The sequence below is a fragment of the Ranitomeya variabilis genome, chromosome 2, assembly GCF_051348905.1.
Source record: "Ranitomeya variabilis isolate aRanVar5 chromosome 2, aRanVar5.hap1, whole genome shotgun sequence".
Classification (NCBI taxonomy): Eukaryota; Metazoa; Chordata; class Amphibia; order Anura; family Dendrobatidae; genus Ranitomeya; species Ranitomeya variabilis.
In genome coordinates this window covers 985,162,818-985,181,877 of record NC_135233.1, presented here as the reverse complement: position 1 = coordinate 985,181,877, position 19,060 = coordinate 985,162,818, and the positions used below count along the sequence as shown (strand labels likewise).

The 19,060-nt window shown below is 46.0% G+C and overlaps 1 protein-coding gene across 3 annotated transcripts in view; it reads right to left on the bottom strand.

Annotated features, from left to right (window-relative positions):
- Positions 1–1,710: 1,710 nt before the first annotated feature.
- LOC143808350 (diacylglycerol O-acyltransferase 2-like) overlaps positions 1,711–19,060 on the bottom strand; it is a 42,789-nt gene continuing 25,439 nt past the window's right edge. For all 3 annotated transcript variants that reach the window (XM_077290885.1, XM_077290884.1, XM_077290886.1), the window contains exon 9: positions 1,711–2,230. In XM_077290885.1, the coding sequence (XP_077147000.1) occupies positions 2,076–2,230 (155 nt within the window). In that variant the 3' untranslated portion in view covers positions 1,711–2,075. The remainder of the gene's footprint in view (positions 2,231–19,060) is intronic.

Genomic DNA, 19,060 nt, shown 5'->3' with positions numbered 1-19,060 from the left:
AAGCCAAAATCTTTCTGAGAAAGTGTCTTGTTGACAGATGAGACCAAGATTGAGCTTTTTGGTAAAGCACATCATTCTACTGTTTACATAAAATGGAATGAGGCCTACACTGAAAAGGACACAGTGCCTACAGTCAAATATGGTGGAGGTTCAAAGAATTTTTGCTGCCTCTGGCACTGGGTGTCTTGACTGTGTGCAGGGCATCATAAAATCTGAAGATTACCAAAGGATTTTATAGTGCCCAGTGTCAGAAAGCTGGGTTTGCGTTCTAGGTCATGGGTCTTCTACCAGGACAATTACACCAAACATATTTCAAGAAGCACTGAGAAATGGATGGAAACAAAGCACTGGAGAGTTCTGAAGTGGCCAACAATTAGACTGGATCTAAATCCCGTTGAACATCTGTGGAGAGATCTTAAAATTGCTGTTGGGAGAAGGCACCCATCAAATATGAGAGACCTGGAGCAGTTTTCAAAAAGAAGAGTGGTCCAAAATTCCAGTAGAGAGGTGTAAGAAGCTTGTCAATGGTTAAAGGAAGTGATTGATTGAAGTTACTTATTCCAGAGGGTGTGTAATGAGTGAACGTGCTGGGCTAAAGTCTTATCTGAGCATGCTCAGGTGCTAACCAAGTGTCTTCGGCATGTTCGAAAAATGTGTTTGACTCCACGCGGCTGCATGTCTCACGGCTGTTCGACAGCCGCAACACATGCTGGTATTGCCTGTTTGTTACGCAATCCCTGCATGCACAAGGCACTCTGTTAGCGCCCAAGCATGCTCGGATAAGACCTTATCTGAGCTCATTCGCTCATCACTAGTGTGCAACCAAATATTACGTTTTGCACTACCCATTTTTGGGGTTTTTATATGAAATTATGTCCACTTTGCCTTTTCTTGTCTTTTGTTTGTGTTGTTCCAATACACACACAGTAAATAAACTTGTATAATAAAACATGTGTAATTGCAACAATTTTTTGTGAGAAATACTTCATTTTCTGGGGCAATTTCAAGGGTGCCAACACTTTATATGTGCCACTATTTGTTACTTTAGTATTTTACCATTGTACAATAAGTGGTGTATGGGTCTGCTTGGTCATTTCTTGCTTTGTGGCATCATTCACTGCTTATTACTTCATAGCTAACTTTTAGTGATGATCTTAAAAAATCATATTTAGACATCAGAGGTGTTTTTCAGCGGCTTAGTCTCCTCTCTTCAGAAAATATGCATGCTCAGCCTAACTGAGCGTGCATGATTATATTGGGATCAAGAAGAATAGATGCTGGCCTAACAAGCTGACAGCTAACTAAAGTGTATAGTCACCTTTATTTGCTTTTAGTCTACAATTGTACGGTCTTAGTGGGATATAACACTGGGGTTTGGCTTATATATTGCATCCAGTTATAAAAACACACTATAAAGTGTAAGAAATGGAAAATAGCAAACTGAACCTTTCACATGATCACCAGAAATCATCTTATAAGTAGGATTTCGGACTGTGATCACTGATCAGAGCTCTGGCCTAATGGGCTCTGCTTTGCTATTTCCAGCCTGAAAGCATTGGGAAAATCCAGACCTCCATTCTATTTTTGGTAAATGAATCTATTCAGTCCATTTCCTCAGAATAAGTTATTTTGGTTTTTCCTTGTTCATCGTTTCAAATCCATGACTTAATTTGAGGACGAAATATTTACATGCAATGAAGAAAGATGACACAAAGGATCGACAATATATTAAAACGACAGATACATTCATTCTTTATGACACGGTTCATTATATAGAGGTTTCATCACACACATAACATTCTTTCTATCACATGTGTCTTCTAAACCAAGGGTTTGTCCTTGGGCAACACAGTGGCTGCTGTTCCTGGAAGACTCGTCATGGGTCACTTGGACAGACCATATTTCATGCTGGACATCAGAAAGAGATTTCTTATTATTTCAGCAGTCAACACCCCAGGATGCCTCGATTACCAGGGGTTGTGCTGTGGAAACCCCCATCATTCTCTGATATTGGCAGTCATCTGTCCTCACGGCTCTGGTGGCTTTTGGTCCAGTTAGTCTTTTAAGCTTTGATCTCATATCAGCACCAAGGAGTCGCTCTGTTGAAGACCAAACCGTTCCTTGTGAGCATTGAAAAGGTCTTGTAGACTTCTTATGTAGAGAGAATGATACGTTTCCACCTGCTGCTCAGAGGGATTCTCAATTTTAGGCACGGGAATAGGTTTACCAACTGAAAAGAGAGACATATGTTGAGTTTGTGAGAATATAGCTAAATAGTCATAGGTGTTGCCTAAGGGAAAGGTTTGATCTCCTTGAGTAAAAAACACACCTTATGATTCACGCTGTATCTGTTCTCAATGTGTTAATGACAGTCTGTGAAAAAAGAATTGCAACTACACTTATTGCACAAACTAATCTAAAAACTGCTCCTGGGCACTGTGGAGGCATCTGTGGTTACAGCAGGTTATATATTCTTGAAGACACGGCTGAGATATGTCACTGCCTGCATAATCATGTCAGGATGGGAGAGGAAAAGAGGATGGATAAGACGAGAGGATGGGGGGGGAATGTTTCATAGGGAACTTTTACTGAGCTCTGCAGCTGCATAAGATAAAACTGAAAACAGTAATAAAAGCTACAGAGAAACCAGAAATAGCTGAATTTCAGTCCATCTTTATGTATTAAAAGGGTTGTCCCACAAACAAAGTACCGTTTAATCAATAGATCTTGGAATAATAATAATTTCCACAATTGGATGTGTTAAAAACAAATGTTCCTGTGCTGAGATAATCTTATAACTGTGCCCCTGCTGTGTACTGTGTAATGGCCGTGTCTGACCGTGCAGGAACATAGTCTGATCATATCACAGCTCCTGGGCAGTGGGTAGGGGAGAGGCAGAGGCGTAGCTAGGGTTTTGGTTCAGGGGGGATAGAAACTTCTGAGTGGGCCCCTAACCAGGTAACCTTGATTACAACTCGGTGACGCACCCTAATAGTGGAGGAGAACCTCAGCAGATGACCGCGCTGTTACTGAAAATAATCTCCATTTCAAGTGCAACATAGATTTACCGCCATATGGTCAGTGGTAGATACCAGTCCTACAGATCATATAAGAGATGACAGCACAGTTACAGATAATGACTTACTGCTGACGTTCTTTCTGCTGGAATCGTTCATTTTTCACGTCTTTTCCATCTGGCCCAGACCGACATGACAACTTCTTCCAGCCACGATTCGGCTGCAGAGAATACAACAAAGACACGTTTCACTTCTCATATTCCAGCCCCATCACCATCCATTCCCAACCTGCACAAACTCCTCCTCATCCTACTGGTACCCCAATACTGTGCCGCTGCTGCTGTATGTGTCCCTATTACTGCACCTACTGTGTGGTTCTCTGTGCCCTCTAAATTCTAAAGCAACCCTCTATAATATAATAATGTCGGGTGCAAGTGCCCTAGAAAACAGTGCCCATCTTTTGCCCCTAGAAAGTAATAATGCCCTGTGTGCCCCTTTGACAGTCACAGTAACCTGAGTTCCCCTATAACAATAAGTGCCCACTTTACATTTAATAAAGTCCCGAATCTCCCACTGTACAGCTCCTCTATACACAGTAAAATACCCCCTCACTGTATAGTACCACCCACACAGTATACTGACCCCTTAGTAGCCCCCAAACTGATGGCTCCAACACTGTAAGCTGACCCCCTCACTGTAATCCCCACAATGTAAAATGGTCCCCTCACTGTAATCTCCCCACTGTATGATGGTCCTCTAGATAGTCTCCATATAGTATAATGCACCAGATCGTCCTAAATATAGTATAATGCACTCCCCATAGGGAGAATCTATATTGTATAATGCACCCCCATAGGCAGACTCTATAGCACAAGACAGCACCCCATTGGCAGACTCTATAGCATAAGGCAGCCCCCATAGGCAGACCCTGTAGTATAAGGCAGCACCCCATAGGCAGACCCTGTAGTATAAGACAGCACCCCCATAGGCAGACCCTGTAGTATAAGGCAGCCCTCATAAAAAAAACAATAAATAAATACTCACCTCTCTTTCTCCTTGTTCCAGCGGTGCTCCCTGCTCCTGTGCATCTCCTGACAACGGGTGTCGGGTGGTGACGTCATCGCGCCCACTGTCAGTGTCGGTGTCGGTGATGTCAGACACTGACGGGGATGATGGGAGAAGGAGCATAGTGCTCCTTCCCTCATCAATGCGATCAGCTGTATCGGCTAAATGCTGAAACAGCTGACCTTGCGGTGATGGGCAGGGGGCCCACTGCTGGAACTGGGCACCCCCGCTTGCTCAGGGGCCCCATAGCGGGCAGGCGGCAGAGCAGGGAGATCGATTCTCCCTGCTCTTCCACAGAATGTAACTGTATCGGCATGCACAGTTACATGCACAGTTACACATACAGTTACAGTAGCGTAGCTCCGGGTGGGCCTCCTCTGAGCTCCGGGCCCGGGGCGATGGCCCCCTCTGCCCACCGATAGCTACGTTACTGTGGAGAGGAAAAGTGAGGATACAGACAGGACAGCGCGGGATCACAGCTGATTTTTCTGTGAGGCAAAACATTTCACTGCTTATTTTTAAGATGATGATTATTATTATTTCTGCACAGGAACAATTTTTTAAACACATCTAATTGTGTAGCTTATTATTATTCAAAGATTTATTGATTAAGGCTAGTTTCACACTAGCGTTTACCTGACCTGCGGCAGGCTGCGGACTTCCTCCGTGAAGCCCCGCCCTTGGCCGCACCTCTGCCGCTAGCTCCGCCTACTTCTGAATGCGGCCCGCATGCGATCTCCGTACCTATCTTTAACATTAGGTGCGCAGGTCGTGCGGCTGTATGCGGATGCTGCCGCATGCGTCGTTTTGACGATGCGGCGACCAGCGTAGGACGCAGCCTGTAGCATTTTTTTTTTCCGCATCGTCAAAACAACGCATGCGGCAGCATCCGCATACAGCCGCACAACCTGCGTACCTAATGTAAGGTACGGAGGTCGCATGCGGGCCGCATGCAGAAGTAGGTGGAGCTAGCGGCGGAGGTGCGGCCGAGGGCGGGGCTTCACGGAGGAAGTCCGCAGCCTGCCGCAGATCAGGTAAACGCTAGTGTGAAACTAGCCTAAAATGTTGATTACAATTCAATTTGGAAATGGGAAAACCACTTTAAGCTTTATTCCCTAAATATTAAAAAGGTTGTCCAGGCTTAGTGAACAAGTCTGCCGTCACTTTATGTGACTGCAGACTTGTGAATCTGCACTGTCGCTATGTGAAGTCTCCGGTGTCAGTGCTGGGAGCAGCAGGTATGTGACCACAAGGATGTGATTTACATAAATGCAGTCACATGCCAACTAGATGGACGCGGCAAATTGCATACTAGTGGTCACATCACCACCTGCTTCTGTTGCTGATATCGTAGCCTCCACACAGTGTGCAGTGTGTGCGATGTGAGGATTCACAAGTAGTGTTGAGCGATACCGTCCGATACTTGAAAGTATCGGTATCGGAAAGTATCGGCCGATACCGGCAAAGTATCGGATCTAATCCGATACTGATACCCGATACCAATACAAGTCAATGGGACTCAAGTATCGGACGGTATCCCTGATGGTTCCCAGGGTCTGAAGGAGAGGAAACTCTCCTTCAGGCCCTGGGAACCATATTAATGTGTAAAATAAAGAATTAAAATAAAAAATATTGCTATACACACCTCTCCGACGCAGCCTGGACCTCACGAGGGAACCGGCAGCGTTCTTTGCTTAAAATGCGCGCGTTTACTTCCTTCCGTGACGTCACGGCTTGTGATTGGTCGTGTGCCACCCATGTGGCCGCGACGCGACCAATCACAGCAAGCCGTGACGTAATTTCAGGTCCTGAATGCAAAATTAGGCATTCAGGACCTGAAATTACGTCACGGCTTGCTGTGATTGGTCGCGTCGCGGTCACATGGGCGGCACGCAACCAATCACAAGCCGTGACGTAATTTTAAAATGCGCGCGTTTCCTGCCTCCCGTGACGTCACGGCTTGTGATTGGTCGCGTCGCCCATGTGACCGCGACGCGACCAATCACAAGCCGGAACGTAATTTTAAAATCCTGAATGCCTAGAATTAGGCATTCAGGACCTGAAAATTACGTCACGGCGTGCTGTGATTGGTCGCGTCGCGGCCACATGGGCGGCACGCGACCAATCACAAGCCGTGACGTCACGGAAGGAAGTAAACGCGCGCATTTTAAGCAAAGAACGCTGCCGGTTCCCTCGGTGAGGTCTAGGCTGCGTCGGAGAGGTGAGTATAGCAATATTTTTTATTTTAATTCTTTATTTTACACATTAATGTTGTTTCGATACCGATACCCGATACCACAAAAGTATCGGATCTCGGTATCGGAATTCCGATACCCGCAAGTATCGGCCGATACCTGATACTTGCGGTATCGGAATGCTCAACACTATTCACAAGACAAATGGCTTAAAGCACCACTTCAGCAGGAGGGGGGTTTCAGCGCTGGAGTGGTGCTTCAAATCTAAGGTCTGCCTATAGTCTCATAATTACCATCTGCCATCTTCACTTTTTATTGGCGCCACAACGGTCCCTCAGTGCCATCTTATGATCGCAACTTATTACTGGTCGGAAGTCAGTAGCTATGTAACACCCCAGGGTCCTGGTTGTTAGAGTGGCATTGCTTTCCTCAAGGGAAGAGTGATGTCACTCTTGGAAGCGAAGGAAGATCTCTTTCACCAGGTAAACACAATGCACACAACATGTTCACACTCCAGGCCAGAAGGGGGAGCTCTAAACCTGGTTTAGGGGGAACTCCCCTATAAATACATTCTGGTCTGGAGGGAAAGTGAGTTTTCAGACAGTTAGTGCCAGACAGCAGACTGGAGCAGTCTGAGGCAGAGAGACGTGTAAGGGGCTGTGCAGCCAGAGTTGCTGAAGGTCCTGGGGAAAGAGAATTGAGAAAGAAGAACAGCTTTTAGTGAGTGGACATTGTTTTCTTTTGGATTCTATACCCCTGGACACAGCGGGTCCGTGCTCCTGAAACTCAGCTTATGCATCACGGGTGAGCTGGTTTATATTCCTTCTCTTCAAAGCGTGCAGGAGAGGAAAGCACAGGAGAGTGACACCAGGAGAGCACAGCAGCGTTGGGCTACCTCCCTGGCCGAGCGCAGATTCCAGTAGCCGGAAGACTGAGGTTGTGTCGGATTCTAGAAGGCACAGCAGAAACCGACAGGACAGCTGGATTACATATCACCTGTCTGCCCTAATACCCAGGAGGCACAGTGGCACATAGAGTCTGGGTCGTGATAGAGACCCTATAAAAAGGCTCGAGCCACCTGTCATACAGGTTTCTGTCCTAACCTTCATGGAGGACAGAGAGAACTGTGAGGACCTTATCAGAAGCCATAGGCAGTAAGGGACTACTACATCACCGCGCTAATAGGAAGGCTTCTAACTCCACCTGGTAAAGGGGACTCTGAATTCGCTTCCAAGCCAGCCGGACCCTGCCTGTCCTGTGATCTGGTGCCCTGGACTGTGGCTGCCTGAAGCCTTCAGTAAACCAGGTAAAGAGACTGCAAACCTGTGTCCTCCATTCTTTACTGCATCACTCACCATCCTCATCTACACACTGGGAGCCCTGAGGACCTACTTCACCTGTGGGAAGTTACCATTTGGCTGCCATAACATCACCCCAGAGGACCCCTTTAAGCAGCGTCGGTCCCCACTGACTGAATACCACAGGTGGCGTCACAAACACAAACTTTATTTCAAATCCCCTTAAAAGACCTTACCCTTTATTTGAGCGCCCAAAGCCATGGACCGGGTCGCAGCCACTGTGACACCCCCTTTATTTGCGACCGGTGTCATGATTCTCAATGGCGAGAGAACATAGCCCAGCATATATGAGAACTAGCTCTTGGAAGATGGAAACTATACTGACCATGAACTAAACCTGCCGCACAACTAGAAGTGGCCGGGTAGCATGCCTACGTTTTTTTATCCCTAGATGCCCAGCGCCAGCCGGAGAACTACCTAATCCTAGCAGAGGAAAAGACAGTCCTGGCTCACCTCTAGAGAAATTTTCCCAAAAGGCAGACAGAGGCCCCCACATATATTGGCGGTGATTTTAGATGAAATGACAAACGTAGTATGAAAATAGGTTTAGCAAAAATCGAGGTCCGCTTACTAGATAGAAAGAAGACAGAAAGGGCACTTTCATGGTCAGCAGAAAACCCTATCAAAACACCATCCAGAAATTACTTTAAGACTCTAGCATTAACTCATAACACCAGAGTGGCAATTTCCGCTCACAAGAGCTTTCCAGACACAGTAACGAAACAGCAGCTGTGAACAGGAACAAAATGCAAAAACACACAAGGACAAAAGTCCAACTTAGCTGGGAGTTGTCTAGTAGCAGGAACATGCACAGAAAGGCTTCTGATTACATTGTTGACCGGCATGAAACTGACAGAGGAGCAAGGTTATATAGCGACTCCCACATCCTGATAGGAGCAGGTGAACAGAGGGGATGATGCACACAAGTACAATTCCACAAGTGGCCACCGGGGGAGCCCAGAATCCAATTTCACAATAGTACCCCCCCCTCAAGGAGGGGGCACCGAACCCTCACCAGAACCACCAGGGCGATCAGGATGAGCCCTATGAAAGGCACGGACAAGATCGGAGGCATGAACATCAGAGGCAGTGACCCAAGAATTATCCTCCTGACCGTATCCCTTCCATTTGACCAGATACTGGAGTTTCCGTCTGGAAACACGAGAGTCCAAGATCTTTTGCACAACGTACTCCAACTCACCCTCAACCAACACCGGAGCAGGAGGCTCAACGGAAGGCACAGCCGGTACCTCATACCTGCGCAACAATGACCGATGAAAAACATTATGAATCGAAAAGGATGCAGGGAGGTCCAAACGGAAGGACACAGGGTTAAGAATCTCCAATATCTTGTACGGGCCGATGAACCGAGGCTTAAACTTAGGAGAAGAAACCCTCATAGGGACAAAACGAGAAGACAACCACACCAAGTCCCCAACACAAAGCCGAGGACCAACACGACGACGGCGGTTGGCAAAAAGCTGAGTCTTCTCCTGGGACAACTTCAAATTGTCCACCACCTGCCCCCAAATCTGATGCAACCTCTCCACCACAGCATCCACTCCAGGACAATCCGAAGATTCCACTTGACCGGAGGAAAATCGAGGATGAAACCCCGAATTACAGAAAAACGGGGACACCAAGGTGGCAGAGCTGGCCCGATTATTGAGGGCGAACTCCGCCAAAGGCAAAAAAGCAACCCAATCATCCTGATCCGCAGACACAAAACACCTCAAATATGTCTCCAAGGTCTGATTAGTCCGCTCGGTCTGGCCATTAGTCTGAGGATGGAAAGCAGACGAAAAAGACAAATCTATGCCCATCCTAGCACAGAATGCCCGCCAAAATCTAGACACGAATTGGGTCCCTCTGTCAGAAACGATATTCTCCGGAATACCATGCAAACGAACAACATTTTGAAAAAACAGAGGAACCAACTCGGAAGAAGAAGGCAACTTAGGCAAGGGAACCAGATGGACCATCTTAGAGAAACGGTCACACACCACCCAGATGACAGACATCTTATGAGAAACAGGCAGATCCGAAATAAAATCCATCGAGATGTGCGTCCAAGGCCTCTTCGGGATAGGCAAGGGTAACAACAATCCACTAGCCCGAGAACAACAAGGCTTGGCCCGAGCACAAACGTCACAAGACTGCACAAAGCCTCGCACATCTCGTGACAGGGAAGGCCACCAGAAGGACCTTGCCACCAAATCCCTGGTACCAAAGATTCCAGGATGACCTGCCAACGCAGAAGAATGAACCTCAGAGATGACTCTACTGGTCCAATCATCAGGAACAAACAGTCTACCAGGTGGGCAACGATCAGGTCTATCCGCCTGAAACTCCTGCAAGGCCCGCCGCAGGTCTGGAGAAACGGCAGACAATATCACTCCATCTTTAAGGATACCTGTGGGCTCAGAATTACCAGGGGAGTCAGGCTCAAAACTCCTAGAAAGGGCATCCGCCTTAACATTCTTAGAACCCGGTAGGTAAGACACCACAAAATTAAACCGAGAGAAAAACAACGACCAGCGCGCCTGTCTAGGATTCAGGCGCCTGGCAGACTCAAGGTAAATTAAATTTTTGTGGTCAGTCAATACCACCACCTGATGTCTGGCCCCCTCAAGCCAGTGACGCCACTCCTCAAAAGCCCACTTCATGGCCAAAAGCTCCCGATTCCCAATATCATAATTCCGCTCGGCGGGCGAAAATTTACGGGAAAAAAAAGCACAAGGTCTCATCACGGAGCAGTCGGAACTTCTCTGCGACAACACCGCCCCAGCTCCGATTTCAGAAGCGTCGACCTCAACCTGAAAAGGAAGAGCAACATCAGGCTGACGCAACACTGGGGCGGAAGAAAAGCGGCGCTTGAGCTCCCGAAAGGCCTCCACAGCATCAGGGGACCAATCAGCAACATCAGCACCCTTCTTAGTCAAATCAGTCAATGGTTTTACAACATCAGAAAAACCAGCAATAAATCGACGATAAAAGTTAGCAAAGCCCAAAAATTTCTGAAGACTCTTAAGAGAAGAGGGTTGCGTCCAATCACCAATAGCCTGAACCTTGACAGGATCCATCTCGATGGAAGAGGGGGAAAAAATGTATCCCAAGAAGGAAATCTTTTGAACCCCAAAAACACACTTAGAACCCTTCACACACAAGGAATTAGACCGCAAAACCTGAAAAACCCTCCTGACCTGCTGGACATGAGAGTCCCAGTCATCCGAAAAAATCAGAATATCATCCAGATACACAATCATAAATTTGTCCAAATAATCGCGGAAAATGTCATGCATAAAGGACTGGAAGACTGAAGGGGCATTTGAAAGACCAAAAGGCATCACCAAATACTCAAAATGGCCCTCGGGCGCATTAAATGCGGTTTTCCACTCATCCCCCTGCTTGATTCGCACCAAATTATACGCCCCACGGAGATCAATCTTAGAGAACCACTTGGCCCCCTTTATACGAGCAAACAAATCAGTAAGCAGTGGTAACGGATATTGATATTTAACCGTGATTTTATTCAAAAGTCGATAATCAATACACGGCCTCAAAGAGCCGTCTTTCTTAGACACAAAGAAAAAACCGGCTCCTAAGGGAGATGACGAAGGACGAATATGTCCCTTTTCCAAGGACTCCTTTATATATTCTCGCATAGCCGCGTGTTCAGGCACAGACAGATTAAATAAACGACCCTTAGGGTATTTACTACCCGGGATCAAGTCTATGGCACAATCGCACTCCCGGTGCGGAGGTAGTGAACCAACCTTGGGTTCTTCAAAAACGTCACGAAAGTCAGACAAGAATTCAGGAATCTCAGAGGGAATAGATGATGAAATGGAAACCAAAGGTACGTCCCCATGAGTTCCTTTACATCCCCAGCTTAACACAGACATAGCTCTCCAGTCGAGGACTGGGTTATGAGATTGCAGCCATGGCAATCCCAGCACCAAAACATCATGTAGATTATACAGCACCAGAAAGCGAATAACCTCCTGGTGATCCGGATTAACACGCATAGTCACTTGTGTCCAGTATTGTGGTTTATTACTAGCCAATGGGGTGGAGTCAATCCCTTTCAGAGGTATCGGAGCCTCCAATGGCTCCAAATCATACCCACAGCGTTTGGCAAAGGACCAATCCATAAGACTCAAAGCAGCGCCAGAGTCGACATAGGCGTCCGCGGTAATAGATGACAAAGAACAAATCAGGGTCACAGATAGAATAAACTTAGACTGTAAAGTGCTAATTGAAACAGACTTGTCAGGCTTCTTAGTACGCTTAAAGCATGCTGATATAACATGAGTTGAATCACCACAATAGAAGCACAACCCATTTTTTCGTCTAAAATTCTGCCGCTCGCTTCTGGACAGAATTCTATCACATTGCATATTTTCTGGCGTTTTCTCAGTAGACACCGCCAAATGGTGCACAGGTTTGCGCTCCCGCAGACGCCTATCGATCTGAATAGCCATCGTCATGGACTCATTCAGACTCGCAGGCACAGGGAACCCCACCATAACATCCTTAATGGCATCAGAGAGACCTTCTCTGAAAATCGCCGCCAGGGCGCACTCATTCCACTGAGTAAGCACAGACCATTTGCGGAATTTTTGGCAGTATATTTCAGCTTCATCTTGCCCCTGAGACAAGGACATCAAGGCCTTTTCCGCCTGAAGCTCTAAATGAGGTTCCTCATAAAGCAACCCCAAGGCCAGAAAAAACGCATCCACATTGAGCAACGCAGGATCCCCTGGTGCCAATGCAAAAGCCCAGTCTTGAGGGTCGCCCCGGAGCAAGGAAATTACAATCCTGACCTGCTGTGCAGGGTCTCCGGCAGAGCGAGACTTCAGGGACAAAAACAATTTGCAATTATTTTTAAAATTTTGAAAGTGAGATCTATTCCCCGAGAAGAATTCAGGCAAAGGAATTCTAGGCTCAGACATAGGTGCATGAACAACGAAATCTTGCAAATTTTGTACCTTTGTGGCGAGATTATTCAAACCTGTAGCTACACTCTGAAGATCCATTTGAAACAGGTGAACACAGAGCCATTCAAGGATAAGAAGGAGAGAAAGAGAGGAAGGCTGCAGTATAGGCAGACTAGCAAGTGATTCAATTAAGAGCACACTCAGAACTAGAGGAAAAAAAAAAAAATAAAAAAATTGTGGCAGACTTCTTTTTTCTCTCCTTTCTCAGCCAGTAATTTAACCCTTTTTTTTGGGCCGGTCAAACTGTCATGATTCTCAATGGCGAGAGAACATAGCCCAGCATATATGAGAACTAGCTCTTGGAAGATGGAAGCTATACTGACCATGAACTAAACCTGCCGCACAACTAGAAGTGGCCGGGTAGCATGCCTACGTTTTTTTATCCCTAGATGCCCAGCGCCAGCCGGAGAACTACCTAATCCTAGCAGAGGAAAAGACAGTCCTGGCTCACCTCTAGAGAAATTTTCCCAAAAGGCAGACAGAGGCCCCCACATATATTGGCGGTGATTTTAGATGAAATGACAAACGTAGTATGAAAATAGGTTTAGCAAAAATCGAGGTCCGCTTACTAGATAGAAAGAAGACAGAAAGGGCACTTTCATGGTCAGCAGAAAACCCTATCAAAACACCATCCAGAAATTACTTTAAGACTCTAGCATTAACTCATAACACCAGAGTGGCAATTTCCGCTCACAAGAGCTTTCCAGACACAGTAACGAAACAGCAGCTGTGAACAGGAACAAAATGCAAAAACACACAAGGACAAAAGTCCAACTTAGCTGGGAGTTGTCTAGTAGCAGGAACATGCACAGAAAGGCTTCTGATTACATTGTTGACCGGCATGAAACTGACAGAGGAGCAAGGTTATATAGCGACTCCCACATCCTGATAGGAGCAGGTGAACAGAGGGGATGATGCACACAAGTACAATTCCACAAGTGGCCACCGGGGGAGCCCAGAATCCAATTTCACAACAGACCGGACCCAGTACCAAGTACCCCACAGCCCTGGCGGCCGACTCAGCTACATCACAAGCTCTCAATGTAAATCTACAGTAGCCAGAACAAGGCTCTCAGACTTGCATTGAGCTGTGACTTTTGGCTAGCCCAGCAAACAATGCAGTGAGCCGACAGGTCACAACCTGCTGGAGACCAGATGGAGCGGTGGTGATAGTGGAGCGGCCCCCAAACGCAGGGCAGCGGGGTACTCGGTACCGGGTCCCTCGGTCTCGGTTCTAGGGGTGTCACGGTGGCCCGACCCGGTCCGTGGCCCTGCTAAGGGGCGCCCAAATAAAGGTGTATGTGAGAGTTTGCCAAGTGTTCGTGATGCCACCTGTGGTATTCGGTCAGGGTGACCGACGCTGCTAGGGGTCCGCTGGGGTGATGGAATGGCAGCTAGATGTTGTAACTCCCCACAGGTGAAGTATGTCCCCAGGGCTTCCCTTGATGAGTAGATGGTAATGGTGTAGGTCGCAGTAAATAACAAGGACACAGGGTTGCAGTCTCTTTACCTCTTTACTGAAGGCTTCAGCATCCGCAATCCATAGCACTGCTAACAAGGCTGGCTGAGACCGGCCGGTCCGAAGGCACATCCAGAGTTCCCTTTGCAGGTGGAAATCAGTGCCTACCTACTAGCGCCTGGGTGTTGTAGTACCTCCCTGCTGAGCACCACGGGATAGTCCTCACAACTGTCGTGTATGTTTCTGTTCTTTCTCTCCGTCCCCCAGATGGTTTGGATAGGACGCACCCGTATGACGGGGTAGGCCTGGAGTTATTTTATAGGGACCCTAGAGACGCCCCTCTCCCACAATTGCCTCCATTGTCTTCATTAGGTGTAAAGGTGAGACAGCCAACCTAGAGTTAACTGCCCTGCCGTGTTTCAAAGTAATGCGTAGAGCCTATTACTTCCTCGGCGTTCCGGCCGCCGGCTACGCGCCTCAGAAGGATGTTGCCAATCTTGGGGCACGACTCCTCCTGGTTCCATCTCCTTTGTGCTGTGATCTCTTTTCTCACTTCTCCACAATATACTTCGCTTCGTGTCCTTTCTTAGGATGCCGCCACAATGAGGTGCAGGCACGGCTCCGTAACGATCTGTCTCGTGCTAGGCCACTGCCAGGATCCCACCCCTGACAGGGACCCCCCTGAATCTTCCCAAGCAACTCTCTCTCTCACTAGATGTTACCTGGGCAAAACCCAGTCAGCTTTTCTCTAACTTCCTATCCGACTCCCAGTTTTACGAGAGTGTGAGGAGTGGCCTAATACATAGAACCTTTTGCTCCCCCTGGTGGCCGGAGTGTGAAGTGTAGTGTGTGACTGTGATACCTGGTCAGGTGAACTCCTTTAGTGCCATCAGACGTACCATCACTCCCCCTTGTGGCAGAGCGACAATACTGCAACGACCAGGACTCTGGGGCGCTGCACTAGAAGGTTAAGACGGCAGCAGGCAAGTATGAGACTGGGGGCAGGGACCTTAGATTAGAAGCACCACTCCAGCAGGGCAATAGCAAAAATATTCTGGAGTGCTGCTTTGAGACCAGACAACCCCTTTAAGTAAAAAGGGGAACTTTATCAAACTTAGTGAGATCAAAGAACGCGGGTCACAATTCGTAACTCACATGAACGTCCTTCATAAGAAGGAATGTGAAATATTTAAGAGGAAATTACATGTCTTTGATCTTAACTTGGCAATCCTACTCTACAACTGGCACCTTATATTTAAAGAACTTAAGAAGCAGTTCGGGTGGAGTAATCGGACTGATGTTAAAAATCCATTAAATAAATTTGCAAAACTGAGATTTGCATATTTTGCAATAGAAGCTCATAATGAGCACACGCCTTAAAATGGTGTACTCATTATATGATCTACTAAATGAATGAAACCATGGCTGCTGGGACATTGAGTGTGCAGATAACCAGCAGTCAGCTGTCAATCACTGCAGAGGGGTGAGGTGAGGTTGGCAGTGAGCTCTCCCCATGAATACACCGGACTCATAAGCTGTGTGTTTGGAGTTTTCTCTGATCCCTTCTAGTAGACAAACAGAAAAAAACATTTTTTTATGCATTTTGACAACTAGAAGAGCAACTAGAAGAGCAGACCTGTACCCATACAACGCTGCTCTGACATATAGCGGTATAGTTTAAGGACAGAACCGCTTTCTATAGTAACCTGGCAACAAAATAGCTCCCCCCACTGGACTCAACTGAACCATCAGTTACATGGTTACCCATTTCCTGTATTAATGCATTTCCATTTTCACAGCTGCAGCAAACGAACTTTTGTGGAGGCGGCCACTTTTCCTGCGTCATCAGCTCCTTACAAAGCAGGAATGGTGGCGACCACTTGATGTCGTTAATGTGAAAAAATAGTTGTCATAATACGGAAACCTAGACTATCCAAGAATCCCGAGGCCAGATATGGCTGAAATGTTATCTTGTCTTCCTATTGCTGTGATTATTTTAATACTATGGAATAAAGATCTAACATTTTAACCCGTTCACGACCTTGCGGTTTTCAGTTTTTTGCACTTTCAATTTTTGCTTCCCTTGTTCTAAGAGACATAACTTTTATAATTTTCTGTCAATATGGCCATGTGAGGGCTTGTTTTTTGCTGGACGAGTTGTACTTTTGAATTACATCATTGATCTTACCCATATAGTGTACTGGAAAACGGGGAAAAAAAATTCCAAGTCAAGTGAAATTGCAAAAAAAAGTGCAATCCTACAATTGTTTTTTGGGTTTTTTATTTACCATGTTCACTAAATGGTAAAACTGACCTGGCAATATGATTCCCCAGGTCAGTAGGAGTACCCAGATACCAAACATGCATAAGTTCTTTTTTATTTAAGTGGTGAAAAAAAAAATCTGAAATTTGTAAGAAAAAAATGTGCTTATGTTGTAACTTTCAGAGACCAGTAGCGTCTCTATTTTTCGGAACCTAGGGATGGGTGAGGGCTTATTTTTTGCGCCCTGAGCTAATGTTTTTATTGTTACCATTTTGGGGTAGATATGATGTTTTGGTTCACTGTTAGTGCATTTTATTGCAATGCTGCGGCGGCAAAAAAAAAATGTAATTCTGGCATTTCGATTTTGTTTCTCATTATGCCATTTATCAATCGGATTAATTTACTTTATATTTTGATAAATCGGACATTACGCAACGCAGTGTTACCAAATATGTGTATTATATATTTTATTTTGTTTTATTTTCAGTGGGCCAAAAAGGGGGTGATTACAATTTTTTTTTTACTAGCTTCAGTGCTTCAGCCCTGCTATGTGTAGCAAAAATCAAGATTTCCTATGAATGCCGGTCACGAGCTGGCATTCATAGGAGATTCACAATGACAGGCACAGGGGTTTTCTGCAGACCCCCGGCTGTCGCAGCAAACCATTGATCACGTGACTGGGTGTCGCTCTTCAGGCTGTCGCGTGTTAGATGCTGCTGTCAGTGATTGACAGTGGCATTCAACTGGTTAACAGCCGTGGGTGGAGCTCTTATCCATCGGCTGTTAGAGGCACATGACAGCTGATCAGATCAGCTGTCATGTGCAGGGAAGGATGCAGGCTCAGCGCGCATCAAACGTAGGGACACGATCGGTGACGTAAATATACAGTACAGACCAAAAGTTTGGACACACCTTCTCATTTAAAGATTTTTCTGTATTTTCATGACTATGAAAATTGTACATTCACACTGAAGGCATCAAAACTATGAATTAACACATGTGGAATTATATACTTAACAAAAAAGTGTGAAACAACTGAAAATATGTCTTATATTCTAGGTTTTTTAAAGTAGCCACCTTTTGCTTTGCTGACTGCTTTGCACAATCTTGGCATGCTCTTGATGAGCTTCAAGAGGTAGTCACTGGGAATGGTCTTCCAACAATCTTGAAGGAGTTCCCAGAGATGCTTAGCACTTGTTAGCCCTTTTGCCTTCACTCTGCGGTCCAGCTCACCCCAAACCATCTCGATTGGGTTCAGGTCTGGTGACTGTGGAGGCCAGGTCATCTGGCGTAGCACCTCATCACTCTCCTTCTTGGTCAATTAGCCTTTACACAGCCTGGAGGTGTGTTTGGGGTCATTGTCCTGTTGAAAAATAAATGATGGTCCAACTAAACGCAAACCGGATAGAATAGCATGCCGCTGCAAGATGCTGTGGTAACCATGCTGGTTTATTATGCCTTCAATTTTGAATAAATCCCCAACAGTGTCACCAGCAAAGCACCCCCACACCATCACACCTCCTCCTCCATGCTTCACGGTGGGAACCAGGCATGTAGAGTCCATCCGTTCACCTTTTCTGCATCGCACAAAGACACGGTGATTGGAACCAAAGATCTCAAATTTGGACTCATTAGACCAAAGCACAGATTTCCATTGGTCTAATGTCCGTTCCTTGTGTTCTTTAGCCCAAACAAGTCTCTTCTGCTTGTTGCCTGTCCTTAGCAGTGGTTTCCTAGCAGCTATTTTACCATGAAGGCCTGCTGCACAAAGTCTCCTCTTAACAGTTGTTGTAGAGATATGTCTACTGCTAGAACCCTGTGTGGCATTGACCTGGTCTCTAATCTGAGCTGCTGTTAACCTCTTAATTTCTGAGGGTGGTGACTCGGATAAACTAATCCTCAGAAGCAGAGGTGACTCTTGGTCTTCCTTTCCTGGGGCGGTCCTCATGCGAGCCAGTTTCTTTGTAGTGCTTGATGGTTTTTGCCACTGCACTTGGGGACACTTTCAAAGTTTTCCCAATTTTTCGGACAGACTGACCTTCATTTCTTAAAGTAATGATGGCCACTCGTTTTTCTTTACTTAGCTGCTTTTTTCTTGCCATAATACAAATTCTAAAAGTCTATTCAATAAGACTATCAGCTGTGTATCCACCAGACTTCTGCTCAACACAACTGATGGTCCCAACCCCATTTATAAGGCAAGAAATCCCACTTACTAAACCTGACAGGGCACACCTGTGAAGTGAAATCCATTCCCGGTGACTACCTCTTGAAACTCATCAAGAGAATGCCAAGAGTGTGTAAAGCAGTCATCAAAGCAAAAGGTGGCTACTTTGAAGAACCTAGAATATAAGACATAATTTCAGTTGTTTCACACTTTTTTGTTAAGTATATAATTCCACATGTGTTAATTCATAGTTTTGATGCCTTCAGTATGAATGTACAATTTTCATAGTCATGAAAATACAGAAAAATCTTTAAATGAGAAGGTGTGTCCAAACTTTTGATCTGTACTGTATGTCATATGTCATGAAGGAGTTAAGGATTATCCTTTGGTGCCTCAGGATTCTTGGATATTCTACTGTTTTTGGACCTTGTGGAGGGCCCTCCCAGGCAAGCACAGACTCTGTTTCATGAGACTTATAGTCCCATTTACACGACATAGGAATTATTGATAAAGAAGTAGTTATGGGATTAGTAACA